We start from the raw sequence: 25,987 nt of genomic DNA, 5'->3' as shown, positions 1-25,987 counted from the left end.
AATTGGCATAATATAAAATCGATTACTTCCCCCGACTTATCATATATACTACATAATTCACCGTTAGAAGTGTTTCGCCGTGTGAACTCTTGGTTGTCCTAACAAAACAGGGGTTACAGTGCAGTCCATGTGATGTAAGCGACCAACATCGACATCAGAGTGATAGAATGTATGGCAATCAGGATAGCATATAGCTAAAGAATCTGTACGGTAAGTCAAGAGCCCGGGTCGATTGTCGACTCAGCCATTTTTTTCTTTCTTTTGTGCGTCCATGAATTTGCACCCATAGAGAAATTGGAGCGGTATAAAATCGGTTATGTCGGTTGTTGTCAAATAGATTGTGCTATTTTAATGTGCTTTTCTAGATAACTTTTCTGTAATCCGGCGATTTCAATAATCCAAGAGCAACTTGATTTGATACCTGTCGGATTAGTGGCAGATCAACCTTCGATTATTCGTTCGATTCTAGACAACTAGTTGGAGTCTACAGATCAACCTTCCATTATCCGTTGATTTCGGTAATCCCTTACAACTAATTTGATATCTGCTGATTAGTTGGAGTCTACAGATCAACCTTCCATTATCCGTTGATTTCGATAATCCCTTACAGCTAATTTTATATCTGCTGATTAGTTGGAGTCTACAGATCAAGCTTCCATTATCCGTTGATTTCGGTAATCCCTTACAATTAATTTGATATCTGCTAGATTTGTTGGAGTCTACAGATCAAGCTTCCATTATCCGTTGATTTCGGCAATCCCTTACAATTAATTTGATATCTGCTAGATTTGTTGGAGTCTACAGATCAAGCTTCCATTATCCGTTGATTTCGGCAATCCCTTACAATTAATTTGATATCTGCTGGATTGGTTGGAGTCTACAGATCAACCTTCCATTATCCGTTGATTTCGGCAATCCCTTACAATTAATTTGATATCTGCTAGATTTGTTGGAGTCTACAGATCAAGCTTCCATTATCCGTTGATTGCGGTAACCCCTTAGATCAACCTCCCATTATCCGTTGATTTCGGTAATCCCTTACAACTAGTTTGATATCTGCTGGATTAGTGGTAGTCTACAGTTGAGTCTTCCCTATAATCCAACGATTTTGGTAATCCGCCATAACCTGGTTTGATATATGCCGGATTAAAGGGAGTCTACAATTCAACCTTCCTATATTCTAACGACTTCCGTAAACTGGCACAACCTGGTTTGATTAGGAGTTTACAGTTCAACTTTCCCGCAATTCGGTGATTTCGGTAATACGGCACAATTTATCTGCTGGATTGTTGACAATCTTTCAGTATTCCCTTAAGCTTTCGATTTCGGTAATTCAGCAGTACCTGGTTTGATATCTGCCGGATTATTGAGAGTGTACTTAATTCCAGAACTGTAAATTTATTTTTCAATTACTATTGAATAAATATGAGTATGAAAATTTGTGAATAATAATGCGAAAAACAATTGTGAAATTTGTTTTGTTGTCTCGAACAGAGAGAGCGTCTGTTGACTCGAAGAAAAGGATCTCAGCATTTGAAAGTTCGCATCTTTCAACCTACAGAGAGTAGCTACAACAGCAGCTGTGAAAGCGATGGCGAACCTGTATCACCTGTTACTCCCGCCGTCGATGTAAGTAGTTACAATTTTTAAAGGTTCAAATGCTTGCTTTCTTCGTATGGTCCAATTAGACAAACTTTACTTTACTTTTGTTTTCTTTATCTTTTTCTTTATTTCCTTCTTTATTTATCTATTTATTTATTTATTTTTCTTTCTTTTTTCTTTTTCTTTCTTTTGTTTGTTTGCTTCGTATAGACGAATTAGACAAACTTTACTTTACTTTTGTTTTTTCTTTTTCTTTCTTTTGTTTGTTTGCTTCGTGTGGACGAATTAGACAAACTTTACTTTACTTTTGTTTTCTTTATCTTTTTCTTTCTTTCTTTCTTTCTTTCTTTTTCTTTTTCTTTCTTTCCTTCCTACCTACTTACTTACCTACCTACCTTCCTATCTTTCTTTCTTTCTTTTCTTTTCTTTTTCATTCAAATCTGCTACATTAATTTTCTTCTGTTAGGTCTGATGTGTTCGAATCTAATTTTCAGTCTCAAACAGTGCTGAATTCTCATTAAAACATATCAAAAATAATTTACCTTGCAAATACATTTCTAAAAACATAGGTTTCTTAGCTAAATGTTACCTTCTTTCTTAATGATCTAGCTTGACACAATCATTTTACAAATTTCTTTGGGCCTCTATGTAAATATAACTTGATTAAACAACATGTCATTTTTCTTTGTAGGACAATGCTCTAATTGGGAATACCTAGTATATTCATAACACGCTCTCTTTCACTCTTCCCAAAATTTTCAGTTGGTTTGTTTTCAATTACGTTTTCTGGACATTATTATTTAAAAAATTTTTGTCATCACCAGAAGTACGAAATGCTACCCCGAATTCTATTATTTCGACCAAAACAATATCATTTTGAATGTCTACGAGCTACTTCTTGGTGTGTATTTTAACTGGCAATCCACCAAGTGACATGATGGAGGTTTTACTGGCTTTACCGTATTCTACCGTGTTCACCTGTGTCTGCAAATTTCGTGAAGGAGCAAAGGATCAACATTAAATTTTGTTTCAGTTTGAACAAAACTGCTGATGTCCATCCAGTGCTGACGGAGACTTTCCGTGTGTGTCGGGATGTGTGTTTGTCCATGACAGCAATTATCGGACAAAGCGTTAATTTTGTATATCGGGAATATGGGTCTATTATTATTTTTAATATAATTATGAATGATTCCCGGTGGGGCACTCGGTCGAAAAAGTGTAAAACGCTTTTTCAAGCCAGCAACCCTGAATGAGGTTTTCCTGAGTTTTCCTCATTCACACCAGGCAAATGCCGAGGTGGTATCTAATGTAGAGGTCCCAGGTCGCTTCCTTCGTTCTCTTTCCCCGGATAGTGTGCTCGCCGAGGGACGTCATCCCTCAAAACGTGAGGGACTAAATGGCCTTAGATGCCGAGAGCCCAGAAATCTAAAATCTTATAATTATGAATGGAGTTAATAGCTAAATAACTTCAATTTATGGTAAAAATATACTGATGATAAAATAGTAAACAAATTATTCTGATATTAATACTGTTAACTGGTAGCCGTAGGTGTGTTATTGTATGTGTGTTTACATTTGTAGCATAGAATGTTGCTTACTTTATTAACAGTTAATTATATCATTTAGTTCTGATAACAGTGAACAAGCTTTAAGTGAAGCAAGACCTCTTGAGCGGTTTAAGCGTGTCAAACACATCCGGGAGTTTGTGAAGGATGACAAGCATTCAAGTCGATCGCCATCGTGCACAGCTTCGGAAGTGTGTAAAGGTCAGAAGGTAGACAATCCATGCGTTTGTAATAGAGTTGAACTGTCAAACGGGAGATGCCAACGCATTCTAATGGATGAACTAAACATATTTTCAGTTGCAGCGAAATTTGTTCCCAATCTTTTAAACCACAATCAGTGACACCATCGGGTTCAGGCGTACGGTTATAACTCTGAAACAAAACAAGATGATATTCTTTCCACAACTAAGATAAACTTGTCAAATTCGCAGCAGCGTCAAGTCAATGATAGAGATTTTTGACCATTTCGAAATTCACCGACACAGTGTATTGCAACCAGCAAAACTTAAAAATTCGTACACTCACGACAATGCTAACGTGGCAGCAAATAACCAATTGAAATAGCAGATTGCCCAAGAAGTCCTACATCATCAACACATTGTGCTGTATGAGGTGAAGTTTGCAAGGGGAAGTGGCGCCACTTGCAAAATTGTTGGCAGGCGTGAATTTAGGATTTAGATCTCCGGGCTTTCAGCATCCATAGCTATTTAGCCCGTCACGTATAACGGATGACATCCCTTGGTGCACACTATCTGGGGAAAGGGAAGAAGGAAAGGAGTGGGGAAAGAAGGAATCGGCCTAGAACCGATAAGTTAGGTACCATCCCGGTATTTGCCTGGTGTGAATAAGGAAAACCTCATTCAGGGTGGCTGGCCTGAAAAAGCTTTTTATATACTTTTTCGATCGAGTGCCCCTACCGGGAATCGAACCCGGGACCGCTCGCACCGAAGGCGAGAGCGTTAGCGACTACGCTACACGGAATCACTTAGCAGGCATAGAGGACAGATTCGTGGGATCAGTGAAAACAAGCACGTCATGTGTAAGGAGTATTCTCGTAAAGTCAAAGTGGCCAAGATGAGTGAGGACCAAATTGTAATTCCTGAAGTGCTACAATTTTTATGGAAAAAATAAAAGGACTAACAGCAAAAGCGGCAACTGAGAAATATGTCGTATGGAGAATGAAGAATTTGTGAATCTCTCGTCAGCTTCCGGTTGGTTTAAAAAATTCACATCAGGTGATCTAAGCCTTCCCAACAAGCTCCGCACCTGATCACTCCGATGGATATTTAACGACTCTGCAGGATGCTTTGAATGCTAAGCCACAATCCAGTACTCGCTTGTTTGCAGTATTGATTGGAGCACCCAGATCGACAGTAAACGGTCGCTTGCATGACATAGGTTACACAAATAAACTGCCCCGACAAAGTCTGCACGGGCTTACAAAGTTGCAGGTGCTACAAAATCCGCGTGACCGTTTTTGGAAGAGACGAGAAATGGGTGTGATACACGTAAACAGTAGGAGAAAAAGAGGACAGGAGGCCATAATCCATGTGAAGCAGAACAGATTTGGGAAAAAGATCATGCTGTGTGTGGGTGAAATATTGGTAGTATTGTCCATTATGAGTGTTCGAGAAGGTCGTGCTGGGGAGGGTGAACAGGTGAGCTGGGGAGGGTATTCTGAACAATTACACTGAGTATATGTCCTTTTGAAAAGGTTATGCTACAAATCCGATCGAGTAATCGATCTCAAAGAATGACCAACACCCTAACTGAACTTGACATGTTTGGTCTAAGACCTTATCCCGCCTATAGTCCGGGTGTTGCGCTATCGGATTATGGTTTGTTTCGCTCCCTCCATACCAAGAGTTCCTATTTGGTCAGCAGTTCAACTCATATGATGAGATGCACTCTTCCTGCCGCGAGTTTTCCAATTTTAAACATGTCACCTGGTATCACCAGGCGATTGAACTGTCGCAGAGGTGAGTGAAGGTGATTGAACATGAAGGCCTGTACGTTGCTGAATAAAGTCCACCATTATTTCTGATATTCTATGTTTCAGTTTTCTTCGTGTCTGGTGTAGGACCTCCAGTATAGTCTGGTAGGTACCAAGAGACAACTAGCGGCCTGAATTCATACTACTACTGCTTAGAGGGGAAATACTAAAATTCTCGGATACTGTGATTAGCACCTCGTGTTTGGCCATAACTGGCAGGTTCTTTGGAACTAGTTGAGAAACTTTCGTGTAGTGTGGGGTTCCTCAGTAATCAGTGTTTTGATCCGTCTTAATGCTGCCCATCGTATTCTTATCCTTGTTTTTCTTCTACCTTAATTTTTACCTTCCCCTCCCCCCAAAAAATCCATTCAACGCATTAACCAACTAGATTTCCTCGTTATAATTATATCCAATTGGTTTTCCTCACGCTTTCCCCAACCTTACTTATTGGGTTTTCCTTATCACAGATGAGTGGCCTCACGTAGCGTAATCGCTAACGCTCTCGCCTTCAGTGCAAGCGGTCCCGGGTTCGATTCCCGGTGGGGGCACCCGGTCAAACAAGTGAAAGCTTTTTCAGGCCAGCCATCCTGAATGAGGTTTTCCTGGGTTTTCCTCATTCAAACCAGGCAAATGCCGGGATGGTACCTAACTTAAAGGTCCCAGGCCCCTTCCTTCCTTCCCTTTCCCCGGATAGTGCTCGCCGAGGGACGTCATCCCTCAAACGTGACGGGCTAAATGGCCTTAGATGCCGAGAACCCAGAAATCTGAATCCTAAATCCTTATTTCAGGTGTTTTTAATTCTTCTTTACACCTTCATAAAAACCTCTAGTCTTTTCCTCTTTGCCCGCGCGTAGCGCAATCGCTAACGCTTTCGCCTTTGGCGAGAGCGGTTCAACATTTGATACATTACCACACAAAGGGTGATGCTTTTCTTTTGCGGATTGTGGCAGCGGGTGAACCATGGTTCCACCACTTTGAACCGAGTTCTATATTAGCCAGCATTCAGTGGAAGCATCCCTTCGTCACAACACCTCAAGAAGTTCAAGTTCCAGGTGTCGTTGACCCTTCTTCTGGAAGCCACCAAACACAAACAACCTAGAGTGTTAACATCAAATGTTATTGGACAGGTGAATGTTGCCGGACTGGTGCAAAAGTTGTTCCGACGGTCCTAATGGGAGATGCCGCTTCACCTCGTACAATCTGGACCTATCACCCTGTGATTTTTACATGTTCAGTCCAATGAAAAAGGCATTAAAGACTCGTCGGTTCCACAGTAATGCTGTAGTTCAAGATGCAGTCAGAGAGTGGCTCGCCGAGCATCTGATTGATTGCTACCTGGAGGGAATTCGTCGCCTAGTGATACAGTTTAATAAGTGCCTGAACGTCTACGGAACTTCTTCTGAACTGCAAATATCATGACACAGTCATTATATATGGATATTTCTCCTGTACACGTTTTGTAACAGTACACCTGAAAATAGTGAATAAATGGAACCCGAACGGGTTTTGTTTGTTTCCCCGTTATATAATATGTTGCTTAACATATAATAACTTAACGTTTTATTTTAATGAAGGATCCATAATATATTTCTCTGATACATTAATCGATTTTCGATCGAGAATGATGGCTGCAGCGGCTTTCGAAAATATTTAAATTAATACGTTGGTGCTGTGCAGTTAGTCTTATTTAGTTAAGAAATATATGCTAGACAATTTATATACAGGGTGTTTCAAAACAACACTGACAACGTTTGGGGGGTGATTCCTCACACCAAGATAAGACAAAAGGTATAGACCAACCTGAGTGTAGAACCCGTCATTTCGGAGTTCGTGTAGGCTGCCGAAAACATAATAAAATGAACTTTAAATATCCATAGTTCCAATACTATGGGACCTACTGTAGAGGGTCAAGACTTCACTTAGAAACTAGCATGTGCCCTATCCATATATTCATATTTGAGAGTCCTGCGGCACTTCCGCAACAATTTTTGTAGAGGTAGTTGGTGAGTACTTCAAATTACTCCCTCCATACTGTCCGTAGCTGAACTTCCTCCATAAAAATTGTTGTGTGAATACTGCAGGATTCTGAAACATGTATTTCTGGATAGCGTATGCATTAGTTCCTAAGTGAACTCTTGACCCGACTACGTTAGGTCCCATAGTATTGGAGCTATGAACATTTAAAGTTCATTTTTTCATGTTTTCGGTAGCCTATAACTCCAAAATGACGAATTTCTGCACCCAGGTTGCTCTATACTTTTTTCTTATCTTGGTGTTGTTTTGAAACACCATATATATATATCCAGGATATAATCAACGGAGGGGCTAAACCATAGTCTGCAGCTTTATCCAGTGTAAAGCAGGATTGAAACCCATTTTATCCAGTGTAAATCTGAGCGTCAAGGAAGGCTATGGCCCCGATAGCCCCCCTTGTATCCGCGCCTTTATATATATATATATATATATATATATATATATATATATATATATATATATATATATATATATATATATATATATATATATATATATATATATATATATATCCAGGGTGGTAGGAAACTCCACCGACAAAATTCGGGAGGTGATTCCCGACACCGAAACAAGAAAAACAGTCCTTTTGCACTTTTCTCTAGGACACATAGTTTTGGAGCTACATGATGCCGAAAACGGGGCAAAATACACTTTAGAGCGCTATATCTTCTCTATTTAGAATGATAGAGACAAGGCGGCATGGTCACATCAAAGGAACGAAACCTGCTCTATTCAAAGATGGGTATGTCGCAATCGGTCAAATCAGTGCACAAGGGATTCCCCAAAGGAGCGTAGGGACTCCCGGATAAACTGTCAGGTAAAGATACGTCAAAATAGGCGTGAATGGATAGGTTTCCCACCTGGTAACCATAATTAGTTGTAACCCTGTCGAGATTTCAAACAGACGAATTGATGGACGCGTCATATTAGGTATGTGTGGTTGCATAACCAAAAGGTACTGATGGTAACCAACAATGAATTTGTGGATATGAAGTGTGGGTGAATACACTTCGGGAGATGACTCTACAACTGTAAACAAGGAAACAAGTCATGAACAGAAGTCGAAAGAGGCGGCGTGTTCCAGCACGAACCGAGCAAAAGATCGCCCACACATCGTGGATAAAGTAGAATATCTCCCGAACGAATTGAGATAGTGACGTCGGTCCACAAAATGAGAAAGAAAATCATACTCAAGGGAACTGATGCTGCAAACTGAATGGAGCAGATGGAACTGCGCAATGGGAGTCCACACAGGAAGAAGGGGATTCCGCAAAGCATACATGGTAGGGACAGTAAAAAGTCAAACAGACGTATGTACTATGACGTGCTACGTATGGCTTACGTACGAACTGTGGGGTGAGAGCTGGAAAAGTGGGGATTCCCCATTTCAGCATCGGGGACCAATTCATGAGAACACCGCCGAACATGGGTGTTGGTGCAGCGGTTCTGCAACAAGCAGAGTACGCAGACATTGCAGGGCCGAGAATCGCTGTAGGCCCTACCGAGTAGGCAACTGAGGCATGGAAGACATGGACAAAAGTAAGCATGTGTACAGGCAAACATGAACTGTATTTTCAAGTATGATACACTACAGCTCGTACTGGTATTCGTGATGAATAAGTATCACAAAGAATGACACTAAATGTTTCAGAAGTCTTACCTGTGGCAACACTAAAGAAGATGCTCAAAATGACGTCCATCACTCTGAACACAGGCATTCAGACGTCGTCGCACATATCGGCGCACACGTCTAAACGTGTCTGGTTCTTCCCGCAAAGCATCACAAGCGTCTCGGACGCGTTGTTCCAGCGTTTGGATATCAGGTACCGGAGTAGCATAAACAACAGTTTTGAGATGCCCCCATGAATAAAAATCCAGAGGGTTTAAGTCCGACGACCGGGCAGACCATGACATAGGACCGCCACGGCCGATCCACTTGCCCGGGAAAACAGTGCTCAAATAATCACGCACTAGGTGACAGAAATGCGCCGGGGCACCATCGTGCATATACCACATACGTTGTCGTAAGACCAACGGCACATCCTCCAGAAGGGTAGGAAGTATCTCGCGCAAGAAGTTCAAATAGATAGGCCCAGTGAATCGTTGTGGAAGAACAACTGGTCCAATGAGATAGTCACCCAGAATCCCTGCCCAAACGTTGATACGAAACTGGTGTTGGTGGCGGGCCTGTACCTTTCCATGTGGATTATCCACAGACGACTATTATGAAAATTCTGGATACCACCCGTTCCAAATTGGGCTTCATCTGTGAACAAAATGGAGGAGAGAAAACCGACAGTTGTTGCCACCAAATGGAGAACCTGATTACAAAAGTCCACCCTGGGAGGAAAATCCCCTGGCGATAGACCCTGTACCCGTTGCAAATGATAGGGGTAAAAATTGTTGCCATGAAGGACCGACAACACCCTCTCATGACTGACATTATGCTGACGGGCAAGCTCCCTGGAACTTATACTCGGGTCATCGAACACATGTCGTAAAATACGTTCTTCGGCATGCACAGCGCGGTCCCCACGTGGTCTTCCCGTGTCATACATGGCAGGGTGGAACGTTACGGTCTCACACAAACGAAACAGCGTTGCAAATGTTGTATGATGCGGTTGGCGTCTATCAGGATATCGATCGTTGTATAATCGGGCTGCCTGCCTACCATTTCATCTCGGCCTGTTCCTGATTGGTGTAATGGGCCATTGTCACAACACACTACACTATGAACGTGATTCACAACACACAACGTAGTAGTTGCCCACTTCAACTTCACGGATGACTTACAAGGTAGGTCTGCTCAATGGTGATGTATTGTTTGTTGGCTATGCACTCAGTGTTTCTTCAGTGCTGACTCCTTGTGCATCGAAATGACCTGGACTGGCAACTTGGGGGGTCCTTTCGAGGCAAATCAGCGAAGTACGTATGTAGTATGTTTTAGCCGTATGGTAGCTATGGCCCTCTGTTTGTGACCGTGCAATGTTCCCGAAAATAGTCAATGTTTTGCTGTCAGCAGTGTTCGAATAAACGAGGGGGTGCAGGGGAAATCACCCTCACGTAAAAGCTTATCCCCGGCTTATATCATGAAAATAGCATAGTATCCCTGTCAGGAATAATTAATACCACTGCATTGTTGGTTACCATCAGTACCTGGTGGTTATGGATCTTCACCACAGCGAAATGAAACTACCGCTAATTTTAAAGGTTTTTTTTTTAATAATATCTTGAAAACAAATAACATTATTGGAAAAACAAAAACATAGTGCATTAGATAATATTCTGCATGTGATACCGTTATCACAACTCACCTATCTTCTTTGGGTGTGCCGCTATTTACACAACCCGCAAAAAATGCTAAATCTTTCGGCAGTTGCAAATGGAAAGCAGATAAGTGAGTTATGATGACGGTATCACATGCAGAATCATAATATCTAGCGCACTATGTTTTTGCTTTCCCAATATTTGTATTTATTTTGAACATATTACAGAAAAACTATAAAATTAGCGGTAGTTTAATTTTCGCTGTAGTGAAGACCCTTATGCAACCACACATAGCGAATATGACGTGTCCACCATTTCGTCTCTGTTTGAGATCTCGGCATGGTACAACTAATTATGGTTACCAGGTGGGAAACCTATCCATTCACGCCTATTTTGACGTATCTTTACCTGACAGTTTATCCGGGAGTCCTTATGCTCCTTTGGGGAATCCCTTGTGCACTGATTTCACGATTGCGACATACCCATCTTTGAATAGAGCAGGTTTCGTTCCTTTGATGTGACCATGCCGCCTTGCCTCTATCTTTCGAAATAGAGGAGATATAGCGCTCTAAAGTGTATTTTGCCCCGTTTTCGGCATCATGTAGCTCCGAAACTATGTGTCCTAGAGAAAAGTGCAAAAGGACTTTTTTTTCTTGTTTCGGTGTCGGGAATCACCTTCCGAATTTTGTCGGTGGAGTTTCCTACCACCCTGGATATATATATATATATATATATATATATATATATATATATATATATATATATAGTTGATACTTTCATTTACAGCCTACCGAGCGTAATCGTAGAACAGTAAACTTCAGATTTTACTGACTGTGCAATTATTAATAATAATGGTAGTTTCTGACGTTTAAACATTTTCAGTTTCCGGAAGGCAACACGTCCGGTGAATGGATTGGAATAACAACGAACTCAGAAGATTGCAGCTATAGTTCGGAATTGGAGGCATCAGATTCCGAACATGAGCAAAATACGGAGCTAAATGATCATCCATTTGCTTGGGAGTTGGTAAGTTTTTCTATACAATCATACGAAGAGTATTGTATTTTACAATATGCAGTACTGTTTTACATTTTCGCTTATCTAACGGAATTTATAATAATAACTATGAAGTTTTTGCTAATACTCAACCAAGTTTAGTAAATGTAAATATTCAGGGAACTTATCTTTCATTATTCTAGTGTTATTCCTTTCTTAATACATAGGTTTTTAAATTAAGCAACCTCCCCTAAGAACTTTTTTTTTTTTTTTTAATAATCAAAAGATCCAATACATTTCAATCAAAAATTGTCTTGTACGCCTTATATCTGGAGAACTAGATACAGTGAAGCCAAACCAAAACTATCACTTAACTCAGTATGATGTGCTTATTCCGTAGAAAATACGAAAACTCGATTTAAGGGCCGTTCGAAAGCTTTGTGGCCTCTGACGTAGAAACTAACTATTCGCCAAGATCGCAATCTTTTTAACCGTTTTTCTTATCATTCCTATTTTATTTTCACAGAGTAACACTGAATTACTTGTTATTTATATTCCTCTAATGTTTTTATTATAATTATTTCCGGGAAAGAAAACCTTCCAATTACACCGCAAAAATCTGAATAGTAGAGGTGTGAGACATCGAGAACTAGGCTACCATGTCTAGTTTTTGAAAATTTTCAGTGTTGCATATGTAGAGTTGATATTGGAACTCACCGATGGTAGACACTACTCAACTTGATTCCAACGGAAATTCTGAGGAATGTTGTAATTCCTCCTAATTACGAGGGCCGTTCGAAAAGTAACCTCCGATTGGTTGAAAAAGAAACACCAAAGTAATTAAGAACAATTGATTATATACACCTGAAAACAACTACTCTGCACCAGCTTAGAGATTCCATCAGCATAAAAATCTCCCGCTTGTGCCTTGAGCCAGCTTGTGACCACATCTTTCAGCTTCTCATCACCAAAGCGCTGAGATCCAAACCACTTCTTCATATGTATGAAGAGATGATGATCGCTGGGTGCCAAATCTGTTCAAATTCGTTTTCTGAAAGAGTTCATCAGTGACCACACTGATGGTCTACCACTCCTCTGTTCGTCATGACTGTATGTTCGTCCACTTTTAAGTGAACGAACCCATTCATCAACAACTCTTTCACTCATCACACTTAGTCCATACATGGCCACAAAGTTCCCGATCAATAGCTGCTGCTAAATATTGTTTTGCCGTAAGAAAACGTATAACTCTTTGCACTTGGCGGAATTTTCTGTAGCAGCAGACATTTTGAGACGCTACAAATTGAAACTAGTGATCAGACAACCTTCACTCTACCACGGATGGATGCAAACTGATCTACCGTGCACGTCTGTGCAAAAGTGGTAGCGCTACCCCCACTACTTCACGCACAGTGATTAATCGGAAGTTACTTTCCAAACACTCCTCGTATATGAGATTTTTTTATCCTAAAAATTGTTTGTCCTAATAAAGTAAGATATATACAAAAGTTTTACGTAATATATTGCTTATTTAATGAAATGCTTAGATTTATGTAAGTCTTTAAACAATTCGGAACTTCTAAGGTTGTGTCTTTGGAGTCCTTAATATGTGCTTTTATTCTAATGTTGATATTTCCTTTTGTTATTCCGAAATAAGTCTGGCTATAGTCATAAATCTTCTCATCTCATAAATACCCGAATTAATTTTACCATCCACATTGAAACTTTATATCGTATTAAAAATTATGAAAATTTCTATGAGATATGAAAGCTGCTCAAAATACATATTTTTATATGTTGGGCATGATAGCTCAGTGGTAGAGCACTTATCTTCGTGCGTGTTGTCCCTATTTCGATCTCCAGCCAAGTAAGTTTGTGGTGGACATAACGTGTCCATAGGTTTTTTCAGAGTACTCCCGTTTCCTCCCATTTTATAATTCCACCAGTTTTTCCATCTTTATTCATTTGCCTTAATCATCATCTCCCTTAGCCTAAAGGGCGTAAACGTGGGACGTTAAACTGAAAGATTTCATTTCATTTACATATTTTTATGTATTTTTTTTTTCAATTTATATAGAAGTCCTGGCCATAACGTAAGAGAGATCCATTTATCTTTTTGTAAATTGTTAAAGTCAGTTTCTTCCATTTGCCTAATCCTACGATTTAAGGGGTGGAAATTGAAGTAATAATCTCCACCAGACTGATAGAAGTAGCAATCAAATTTAAGAAAAGTAAACATAACATATACCTAATGAAGAGGGGTTAGATATACAGGGTGATTATAAATGATGGGGTTTTAAAATGAAATAAGTCAAAAACTGTTAACACAATTCATTTGTGCTAATGATTAAACGAAAGAACAGATTTGAACGTTTAATTTCTCATATTAGTAATCTTGGCTCGTGACGACAGATGACAACACAAGGTTAGTTTCCAAAATGACGGCTATACCGTAGAAGCATTCTATGTTTCGGAGTACGTGAAGTGTTTTTCCGTTGTTATGCACACGGTTAGCAATTCTAAATATACAAGGGTCATTTTAAAAGTCTTGCACAGCGCATGCGCGACCGTTTTCGGGTACATCGTCTTTTAACTCTTCATTATGTCTTTGCAGGAAACTTTCAGTTAGCCATCTCCTTATTATAGTTTTTGAGAAGTGTGGACGACTTCATTCCTTTCGTAGATTTTCCATTGACTTTAAGTTCATGTTTCCTGACTTTTTACTGTGTTCCATCCATTTTAGGACAATTTATTTTTTGAATCTAGAATCTACATAGTATGTTCTATGTTTAAGCTAAATTTCAGCCATCTTCCGCTTTCGGTTTTTAAGATAAATGGAGAAATTATTTCTTTTCCATTGATTTTCCATTAACATTAATGTTTTCGTCGTTTTTCACTGAATTCCATACATTTTAGGACAGTTTGCTTTTGGAATATAGAATGAACATAGTGTCTTCTAAATGTGAGCTGAATTTAAGCTATCTCCTCTAAAGTCTGTTCACATCAATGTAACCGGATAGGCACTTATTGGAGTAGGTCCTTTCGTTAATAAGGTGATAACGTTGACTTACACTGTAAAAGAGAGAAAAGAATTCCGTTTTGGTTCATTGTACAAAACCGTTGTTATTATTACTTTTAACGCTCGATTTTGTTTGTTATTGGCAATACATATTAATCAATTAATTTTTAATATTTCAGTCACCAACTGTTATACTGAGCCCAAGCTGTGCAGCTTCTGATAAGGGTAAGAAAACCGTTTTATTATAATCGTCTTTAAAAAGATAACTTGTGCATGTTAGTATGTAGTTGTTGCCTTGCCTTCATATTAATAATACAGTAGAGAATTGGGTTACTAGATCTGTTGCATGAAAATAATCTAGCTTTATGGAATGCACTCACCTGGTGTTTGAATTGGCTATCACTTATTACTAACATTCCAGCAGAGCAGTGACCAGTGTCACACTAGAAACGGTGAAGGGTAGATGTAGTAATATAATGAGCAGCATAGCCATGACCATTGTCAGAGGAGAAAAAAATAAAGGGTAGGTCAAGTAATGAACAGCAAAGCCGTGACCAGTGTCAGAGTAGAAACAGTGAAGTGTAGGTCAAGTAATACAATGAACAGCAGAACCGTGAACAATGTTAGGGTAGAAACAATGAAGTGCAGGACAAGTAATACAATGAACAGCAAAGCAGTGTCAGAGTAGAAACAGTGAAGGGTAGGACAAGTAATATAATAAACAGCAGAGCCGTGACCAGTGTCAGAGTAGAAACAGTGAAGGGTAGGTCAAGTAATGAACAGCATAGCCGTGACCAGTGTCAGAGTAGAAACAGTGAAGAGTAGGACAAGTAATACAATGAACAATAGAGCCGTGACCAGTGTCAGAGTAGAAACAGTGAAGAGTAGGACAATTAATACAATGAACAATAGAGCCATGACCAGTGTTAGAGTAGAAACGGTGAAGAGTAGGACAAGTAATACAATGAACAATAGGGCCGTGACCAGTGTCAGAGTAGAAACAGTGAAGGATAGGTGCAATCATGTAACAAGCAGCATAACTCACCAGAAACAGTGAAGGGTGAGTCTAGTAAAATAACGAGCAGCAGAACCGTGAACGATATCAGAGTAGAATCAGTAAAGGATAGGTCAAGTAATATAAAACTGTCATCAGTACGAAGAGGATGCAGAAAGCAAGCTATGTAAGTTGTATGGCAGATTAGTCTAATGTAGATTGTTCGTCTTTTTCAGGGTTGCCACCTTCTAGTGAGGGAATATCCCATGTTACAGGCATGTTATTTTTTTCTAGTTTATTTTGCTACTTTCTTATTTCTTTTTCTCTTTCTTTTCTACTGCAAAAACAGTTTGGCTCTATCTGTTCAGTTTATCTACCAAATCATTGGGATACTTAGTTTGGTTTACAAATATTTTAATTTTTTATCAACGTTTCTCGCCCTGTTTGCTTTCTATTATCGAATAGTACTGAAGGTTGTTCACTGTATAACTGACCATTTTCGATTCAGTGCTGCTACCTGGCGTATCATGCTAGAACAATGAGTTTGCTGGCAGAAGCATTGTTGTACCTGACCTTGTAGGTCCGTGAGTGTTATCAAATGGCACCGAAAATCAACCAGTATTAGGAGGGTTGCGTAATGGCCCTTTTTCATGCAAGTGCTCGTACGTATCCAGTTTGAAACAGTGTCGGCACAAGGGGGTAACGCTCGGGGGGAGTACTGCGAAAGCTATTGTGGTCCGTTACACATAACATTGACCCTTGCGAAACATTCACCCACGAAAACCACCAAAAGAAGGGCTGCAAACAAAGTGACATCTGCAGTGTTAATGGAGATCCGTCGATTGGCGTGCCAAGAAAATTCCCCGACGCAACGTGTTAGGAGCCACAGATTCCACTTCGCACCGTCAACTGTGAACAAAACAATACGCAAGTGCGTCAGGTTGAAGTGTGTGCGGAAGGCCGGTGTACACCACCTGCTACCGCGTCACATTGCCAAACGTAAGACGAACTTGCAGGAAACTGCGAAGTGTACATGTCGGGTTTCAAATGAAAGAAAGTTGTCACTATAAATGAATCATATGTCCATCACACTGCTGCTGGTCACATTCGGGTAATCACATACCGTGGAATCGACGGCAAGGGACGCAGCAACTTTGTTCGGTAGTGTAGGGAAAGTGTCCCTTGTAGCTTATGGTTGTTACGGGATTGAGATATGAGGGTAAGCTGATGATACGCAAGGTGAACAAAAACGTAAAGGTGAATACTTCCAAGATTCTATTCTAACACCTATCTGTCAGAGAGACATCCCACAATTTGTGTGAAATGGACACATACCAGGTGATGATCCATATGGACAAGGATTCGAGTCATACTGCCAGAACATCACTACTTTTTTTTTTATCAGGAAATTACAGGAATTAGGAATTCGTGTCATTCCGTTTGAAGACATTCCTGTGAAGATGCCAGTCCAATGGAATTTTGCATATTTGGACTGATGAAACGACATTTTCAACATCGCCGCCCGCGCACCCTGGATGCGCCGCGCCCTTTATGGAAAGCGTGCAGGGAGGAGTGAAACAGAATTCCCATGCCTGTCCTGCGCCGGAGCTTGCTGCAATGGAAACTACGATGCCATGTGATAGTCCACAATGCTGGGACATAAATTTTTCGCAATAGAACATGATCGGTGGTGGCGGCACGGTATCTTTTAAGGTGAGTACTCATCAGAAATGGTCGGATTTAACGCGAACAACCTTCTGTAGATTCTTCGAATATTCGTTTCAAACAAGAATTCAGATTAAAAATAATTACTCCAAAATTGTTCTAATAATGAATAATTGTTTGACTGTTGAAAACATACAGCCCTCTATATCCAACCGATAAAGACATGATATCCTAGTTGGTTCTAAGATCAATAACACCTGATTAGATTTTGAAGTCCTTTATATGCAGAGAGAACAGTTATATCTTCCGTATTTCTGAAATATTAATCCGTTTTCCTGTATTCTGTTCATTATTTTTATGAAAGCCATAATCCATAGTTAGACACTTCTGTGTTGAAACCATTTTTAAAATGATAGAGGTAAAAAAAGAAAAAAAAGAGGATGCTACAGTAAATTTTTCACACATTCTGTTTCTTTGTGAAATTCACATGACAGATTAAGTTCAAACTTGCGAGCTCTTCTTCAAAGGTAAGCGCGCTCTATTGCTTAACCTCTGTGCTCCCTGGGATGGTGCTCTTCTACAATGTTCTTAAAAAAGAACTTCTGGTATACATTCGCTCCCAGAATTGCGAATTATATTTTGGAAAGTAAGCAAATAAAGCAGTTTTCACCATTTTTTTTTTATCAACTGTCATTTGATTATATATATTATTGAAAGAGGAAACAACCGATTTTTTTAACACACCAGATCCTCTGTAGATATGAATTTTATAACACACAAAGAGCGAAAAAGTGACTTATTGGACCGTGACTCGAACCCGGAACTTCGGCGTATCGTGCCTCTGCATTAATCACTACGCCACGACAGTGGGTATAGAATTCGCATCTAAAGAAGATCTGGTGTGTTAAAAAATCGGTTGTTTCCTCTTTAATTGATATATATGAAATTACATGCTCGGTATATGGACACAGGGATTGTCCAGGTACAGCAGTAGTTTGTGGTACAACCTGTGTGTTCTGAGTTGAAAGCACTGGAGCGTGAAAGAGTGAGTGGCTGTTCTGGGAACCGGAGTGGATGGTGTAGTGGTTAACGCATCGACACAATATGCCGGAGGTCCCGGGTTCGAGTCTTGGTCCAGTTAGTCACCTTTTCACTCTTTGTGCGTTATAGAATTGACATTTGATTAGCTTTCAAAACTTCAACACGGTTTTCTTTTCCTTCCTTTGTTTTTCTCAGGAATCCTTCGCATCAAACCTAGTTTCAATAGCGTCATGGGCCTTGTTTCAGTATTCTAGATAGTGCTTCACTGAAAGTGTTTGAGGACACAATGATTCAAGTTAAATATCGCGTTGAATAACATATAACCGAGCGAAGTAGCTCAAGTGGTAGAGCGTTGGCTTCGCATTAGGGAGGTCGTGGGTTCGATTCTCGCTGCAGATCATTCTGACTGGGGTTTTCCAGGGTTTTCTCAGTCGTACCGGAATGGTACTTACTAAACAGACCCTGGCAGATACCTTTCCGAATCCTTTCCATTGTTACTGTTGTTGTTAGATATCCAGCATAAAATGGCCTCTGAGCTGTATCTGGTTATTGTTAAATAGATAAATAAAGAAAAAATCAATATAAAAACTTACTTCTGTGGCCAGGTATCCTCATCTAAACGATTTGTAAAAATCGTAAGGTTTACATCGCATCGTAGTATTTGGTTGAAAAATAGAGATTTTGTTGAGAGAAGACCATTTCATCAATATTTCTTTGGTTCTTCGTTAGAAAGGAATTGTGCAGGTTAACAGGTAACATTATTTTTTTTCTTAAATCCAATAAAAAAAAAATATCTTACTGACATGAAAGTATAACCTCTTGCTTATTTATACTGTCAAAAAACTAGCTTTAATTCCTATGAGGCTTTGATTTCAAAAAAATTTTTCTACACAGAACAACATGTAATTTTGTAAACTGTTTGTAAAAATAAGTTTTCTCTATGCAAAATAACGTGTAACAAGATGCTGTTCGTGAGCTCAAATGTTCGAGTATACCATTTTTGTGTGCTACTAACCTAATCCCGAAGACTAAGAATAATTCCTTGAATAACTCTTTATCCACTCTTCTTTTCAAAGTCGATTTGGAAACCATATTATACAAAATGTAAATATAAAATATCATTGCTAATAACAGGATAGTAAGTATCTTCACTATTCTTACTATTATCTTTTCGAGTGCTAGAGACCAGGCTTCGATTCTCGGTAGGAATTCATGAGGTTCAGATCCCGCGTGCCTAAGAAGAAATGGTGGCAGTATAGGGACGTCCTAAATGGTATAATGGCGGGAAAGAGAGGGAGGGGGCGAAGGAGACTACAATTGATGGATGATATAAAAACAGAAAGATCATACGTGAAGACGAAGAGGTTAGTGGAGGACCGTGGAGCATGGAAGCTTCTCAGTTGCGGAAGTGACCTGCTAGTAAGGCAATAATAATAATAATAATAATAATAATAATAATCTCCTGTGAGTAAACAAAATCATTCCGCAAGCTTTTCATAGTAAGTAGACTAGTTAATTTGTTTCTTATTATACATTTTGAAATGGCAAAATCATAACTTTTGTAAAAATGAATGAAAAAATATGTACGTTGTTTCTATTATAATTAGTGTGTATACTACCGATTTGCACGGAGAGAGGATGCCTGACTCGAGTTAACACTTGAGTACTGTTTTGTATTGTACTTTAAAGTCCCCCTCTTATATAAAAATAGTGCTGGAAAGAAACATAAAATCCCATTAATTAATCGATAAATTAACCTAACACAGAAACAAATATGGGGCAGCGCGTTCTAGAAAAATGAGTAATCTCGAGTATACGGAAGTTAGGTTTTGATAATTTTAAATTTTCGAAAAAATGTCGAGCATTTTGAGGTCAAAATTAAGAAAACCTTTCTTATTGCTTAAAGAAAATACTATAAAATCAGATATGTGCCATTTTATTTTATGGTCTCCCATCGTTTCGACAACACCATTCAGAGAATTCTGAAGAGACCGAAACAAATGATGGTTAATAATGAAGCTCGGTACCTGTTCAAACTACCCAGCTTCATTAGATATTCAGGCTCTGTAAATCTGTTTTTGAGGAAGTAATTTATTATTATTAAATATTAAACAAATAATATAATCAGGTGAAAAGTAATTTAGCTTCCAATAAACCTGAAACCGACATGAAAGACAAAATGTGGGTTGCATTGTCTATTTTTTCCAGAGTGACAACTGCATTAAATAGAATCTATACCCAATACCGTTTTCGTACAGCCTTAAAGCCCACCAAAATTATGGAAAAGAACATTACCTAGTTTAAAAATTATTTCACGTGCCCAATGAAAAATCGGGTGTTTACGAAATAAAATGCAGGTGCCGAGAGAGGCAAAACAAAAATAAATTTAAAAGTCCGAGTTAAGGAACACATTAGGGGGAGGAGATTCAAATGCGGAAAATCCGGTGTCAGATTTATCGAAAACATTTAAAAGAAACACAACACAGAGTAGAAGATTCAAAAATTTTATTTGGAGCTAGAAATGAAGTAGACTGGTTTTTGAAGGTGTATTTTTTCATTTAAAAAAAGAAGAAGAAATTAAAGGACACCATACAAAAAGCTTTTCATTTTCTCGTCTGTCCGATTTAGGAGATTTTTGGATATGTTGTAGCTGAGGGCCTTCCGGTCAATTGTTTATATGGGGTCAACTCCCTATAACCAACCCTCTGCCTTCCAGAGGTCACCAAAAGTCACACGGTTACGTGAGCTATACTCATTTAACGTAGCCCAGTAGAATACACAGCTCTTTTTTGTATGCCAAGTTTGAACCAGTTTTATAGCACCCCTTGTGTGACCTTTGGTGACCTCTTGAGGGCACAGGGTTGGTCATAGGGAGTTGGTCCCATATAAACAGTTGACAAGGGATGGATTTTGGAGGTCCTCAGCTACAACATATCCAAAAATAACCCAAATCGGACAGACGAGGAAATGCAATGCTTTTTGTACGGTCCTTTAGACAAGGGATGGTTGCGTGACGAATAAGAGGCGGTAATTAGAAAATTTTCACAGCATTGACATGACAATAAAAATAACATGAGTTGGCAAACCTCCAAGGAGAAACAAGAAAGGCGCACAAATTGTCTCCGCCATATTTTAGTTTGCATCATCTTCATCCGTTGATCACTGACGTACTTGACAACATGTTTCCGTATAACACAGCTTTTCCCTTGGTAAGTCCGTTCCATTTTTATTCCTTGATGTTTCTATTCGTTTTCTTCCTGTTTTTAACCTCTGTGACCAAGACTCCAGGGGAGAGTCGAAAGCTTAGAATCTTAAAGGAAATTCAGGAATTACAGAAGTCTGTAAGTAGAAAGATCCCAAACACTTTATCAATCAAAAATGAATTTTTGAAATAGAAAAATAATTCGGCATAAAAATCAATGAGGTAAAGAATATAGATGGCACAAATATTCAACGCTTTTAATTTTCTAATTTTAGGGAGTAGGCCTAGAGGACAAAAAAAAAAAAAAAAAAAAAAAAAAAAAAAAAAAAAAAAAATCCATGACTTTGCGGAACAACTGCATCCCATTTCCATCTTTCCGCTGGTTCCCTCTGAGCTTGTAAATTTATTTTTCAGTTGTATTTTTTGTAACTTCTTAGTTGACAGGGTTTCCACTGATTTGGAGAGCCCGGAAAAGTCAGGGAATTGTAAGAGCGGATTTTTACTTTTCAAAAGCCATTTCTCTTTTTGCGTTACCCAGCTATTTAGTAAGGAAAATTTTATACAAAAGAAATTAGTTTTGTGCAAAAGTTGGAATCCATCCATCCATCCATCCATCCATCCATCCACTCACTCACTCACTCACTCACTCACTCTCTCACTCTCTCTCTCTCTCTCTCTCTCTCTCTCTCTCTCTCTCTCTATATATATATATATATATATATATATATATATATATATATATATATATACACGAGGAGTAATTAGAAATAAGGTTTCAAAAGCCTGCAGTGAAACATGTATATATTATAGTAGGAAGTCGAAAGTCTGAACTAATTGGACCACAGGTATTTCGGGTTTTCAAATTGTTCGGATTTTTTACGTTTAGATTATCGACGTCCTATGTATTTCATACAACCAATACAGCCAACAGGTAATACATGTGTTAAGTTATTTTTCGACATAATCTCCATATCGGTTGAGCACTTATCGCATTGCGTGATGAGTTTGAAGATTCTCTCCTGGTAAAAATCCTGTCGTTACATGTTCAGCCACGTTCTGACCAAATGTTTCACTTCCTCGTCTGCAGAATGTCGTACTCAATGTGACGAACGCTTCCGAACGACATTCCCAATTCTTCGATTCCCGTACTGGGTCGGCCAATACCAGTTGGCTCCTCGTCAGTGACATTTTCTCTACCAGCCGCAAACTTTCAACAACGTTCTGCGACATGCTGATAATGACATTCCAGCCTCTTTATAAACCAGCTGCCGTTGAATTTCAGCCGCAGTTACATGTTTTACCCACAGGAATCGAATAATTGAGCGGATTTCTTGGCGAGACCAGTTTTCTAAACGAGTCGCCATTTGTGTTTACATACAACTAGCTCCGTAGGTGGCTGGTGGCTGAAACTCTGCACAGTTGCCAACTTCATATATTAAAATTACCACACATTCTTTATTCCTCTGTAACAAACAAAACTCCAAAAATATCGGCCTGATAACTTTAGTTTCTGATCCTCCCTCGCACATGTACAAATGTAATAAATGAGGAACCTGGAGGGGAAAAATATAGTTGCTTGTTCACATTATATATACAGTAGATCTGAAAAACGGAAAAATCAAGGAATTCGTGGTTACGAAATAATTGGAAACCCTGATATCTCACTGAGAAACGTTTTAAAAGAACTAAATGGTATAATACAGTTCCATACAATCAATATGTTCCTATCCAGGGAACTTTACTTTTAGTTAAACTTTTAAAAAACCTATAAATTATGAAATATCTGTTAAAAATGGTTTTGTCTCCTTACAGTGAGCTGTACTATTTGGGAGAACCGTGATGTAAAGAAGGCAGATTTATCAGTATTGGATATAAGTTCTGCGATTATTGCAAGGGTAGAATCCATGCCTGAGAATTTGGATTATTTTTACGGGGGTAAGCATATTGTTTTGTGTACTATTTTATAAAATTAAACAGTAGTGTGTGTGTGTGTGTGTACATTTGTTTATTTACTGAAATACCTTCATCGCCTTAATTAGAATTTCAGCATGGTCTTAATTCAGAGGATGGCTCATAATTGTGTATTTTATATGAAGTTTCAAAGACTGCGGTAAAGAAACTAGCAATATAACCTGAACATAAAATTGAACGTAAACACATTACTCGCATACCTTTCCATACAAGAATTTTAATCTCTGTTCCCCATGGCGTGGTCCACCAATACACCATGCAAATTGGTACATCGTGGAGGCGAAAAGTAATGTTGTTAGAAGCAGCTTAACAGACCCATACTGGTATCTTGTGGAACTCTTCTGTGATAGCTTCCTGTAGTTCGGCCAAATTGCATATTGAATATTGATATACTTTGTCCTTTAAAAGAAAAAGTCAGATGGGTTCAAATCGGGAGATCGAGCTGGCCACTCGACAGACTCACATCGACCGATCCAGCGATTTGGGAATGTTTCATTCAGCCACTCTCGCACTGTCTGGCATACACTAACGGTTCTAACTCCAGTGAGCGTTATCCCCACTCACAGGCTACACAGTGTTCCCATATTGAAACTTTTTTGTCCAGAATTGCAAATACTACAGTGACTTAAACATCATATACGTGATTATCGGCTACCATGTATACAGGTATGTCATTAAACGTAGATTCGAAGAAATTGATCAATAGCATAAAAAAAAGTAGAGCAAAGCATAAGAAGAAACGAATAGTAATAATAATTACTTTTGTTCCAGATAATAATGAGAATAATAAATCTTTTGATTGTGTTATCAATTTCCATGAAACCGGATGAATCTATTGTTTCGGGTAACGACAAAATGAAGAAGCTAAGTGTCTACTTGTGAAACAATCGTTCATGAGTAGGGGTTGCATATTTCTAGACTGAAAATCCGGGACACTCACATGATAATTTACAATATAATCTTGATATGAATTCGCTCCCCACTGCAACATCAGAACTAAATATTGTGGCAGTTATTATCGTTCGAACTGTGAATTTCATTTATTTATTTTAATTTTATTCCTGTCTAAAAGTAAAAAATAAAATAAATAAAATAAAGGAAGGAGCAGTTCTGGGAATGTCTAAAGAATAGGAGTCTCGTACACATTGCACCGATTTTCAGATGTACACTCATGTCCAAAATTATTGTCGCATGTCTATAAATGTATTATTGTAGGAGTATAATTTGATAACGAATTCACCTGGTATTTCTTATAATGTTAGTATGTGTTCTTATAATGTAGCTAATCGGCTAAGACATATATGTGGAAAATTTCATGTCAAAAGAGAAGTAAATAAGAACAGTAAAACGAAAATAAAACTTTCTTGTCCGTTTAGCAACATTTTTTTGTACTCATTCTAATTTTCGTATTTATAATTCTAATTTTCGTGGTAATTTTCCTATAAAATTTACCACAAATATACATTTCCCGATTATACACATAGTATCAGTATTAAAAGTACCCTTCAAATTCATTATCAAATTATATTCTTACAAGAGGACATTTATAGATGTGCGACAGCTATTTTGGACATGAGTGTACATTGTCGTTGAGTGACAGAGAGTAGAGTACTCGTATCAGTTAAGTGTCGGTGACTAATAAAAACAGGATTTTTTTTTAATATTACGCGAATAATATTTACTTAAATATAAATGAAAAGAGGAAACAATTGATTTAAACTTACTTTTACGCACCAAATTCTCTCTAGGTGCGAATTCAATAACTCACTAAGAGTGAAAAAGTGATTGACTGAACCTGGAATCGAACCTGGGATCTTATGCATATATGGACACTGTACTGTATTGTCCCAGGACAGCAGCTAGGCTGTAATACAAGCCATGTGGTTTGAGTGGAGAGCACCGATTATAGGAGTCAGAGACTGTTTGGTTGATCTGGAAAGCCGACTGGGTGGCGTAGTGGTTAACTCATCGGCACGGTTTGTCGGATATCCCGGGTTCGAGTCCCGGTCCAGTCAATTTTGAAAAGCATTTGCGGTGAATTAATAAACTATATAAACAAGTATTCTAAATGTGTATACGTACATATTTCCAAGTATGTATAGGTATTTACGAGGGTCATTCGGAAAGTTAAGAACGTTTGACAATATAAAGATATATATTGACAATTATGCAAACACAGAGTATACATATTGTGAATTTTATCTACTTCTCCACATAGTTACTTCGACACCTGTTTAAGTATCCCTTCCTTGTATCAGGTTTCCAGCTGATGATTCACGCAGTCCAAGACAGCTTCGTATAGGTCCTCATCATTCGCAAAGCGTTACAAACAAGTTCGAATAGGTGATAATCCGAAGGAGGCAGATCGGGACTGTAGGATGGGTGCTCAGATGTATGCCAGTGGAATTCATCATGCAGCATGATTTGTGTCATTTGTGGGGAATGCGGGCGTGCATTATCATGAATCAGAACAAGACCGCGCGAGAGCTTTCTGAATAGTCCTCTTGGAGTAGCAAGATTAGGAGATAAGGCATCAGGTTGTTCTACGTGGCATGAAATCAACAAGAATGTCTGCATGACTCCCAGAAAATAATGACTTTCTGGGATGAAGTAGTTAATGTGAAGTTCCATGAATTTT

The 25,987-nt window shown here is 38.7% G+C and overlaps 1 protein-coding gene across 1 annotated transcript in view; it reads left to right on the top strand.

Moving 5' to 3' along the window:
- phtf (putative homeodomain transcription factor) overlaps nucleotides 1–25,987 on the top strand; it is a 119,540-nt gene that overhangs the window by 42,316 nt on the left and 51,237 nt on the right. Inside the window, exons 9-12 of the mRNA XM_081756487.1 lie at nucleotides 1,495–1,629; nucleotides 11,344–11,487; nucleotides 14,656–14,701; nucleotides 23,191–23,313. Of these exons, the coding sequence (XP_081612613.1) occupies nucleotides 1,495–1,629; nucleotides 11,344–11,487; nucleotides 14,656–14,701; nucleotides 23,191–23,313 (448 nt within the window). The remainder of the gene's footprint in view (nucleotides 1–1,494; nucleotides 1,630–11,343; nucleotides 11,488–14,655; nucleotides 14,702–23,190; nucleotides 23,314–25,987) is intronic.

Source organism: Thermobia domestica, chromosome 4, assembly GCF_964235325.1.
Source record: "Thermobia domestica chromosome 4, izTheDome1.hap1.1, whole genome shotgun sequence".
NCBI classification, from domain to species: domain Eukaryota; kingdom Metazoa; phylum Arthropoda; class Insecta; order Zygentoma; family Lepismatidae; genus Thermobia; species Thermobia domestica.
The sequence above is the reverse complement of the archived record's forward strand: the minus strand, read 5'-3'. Positions and strand labels throughout refer to the sequence as shown.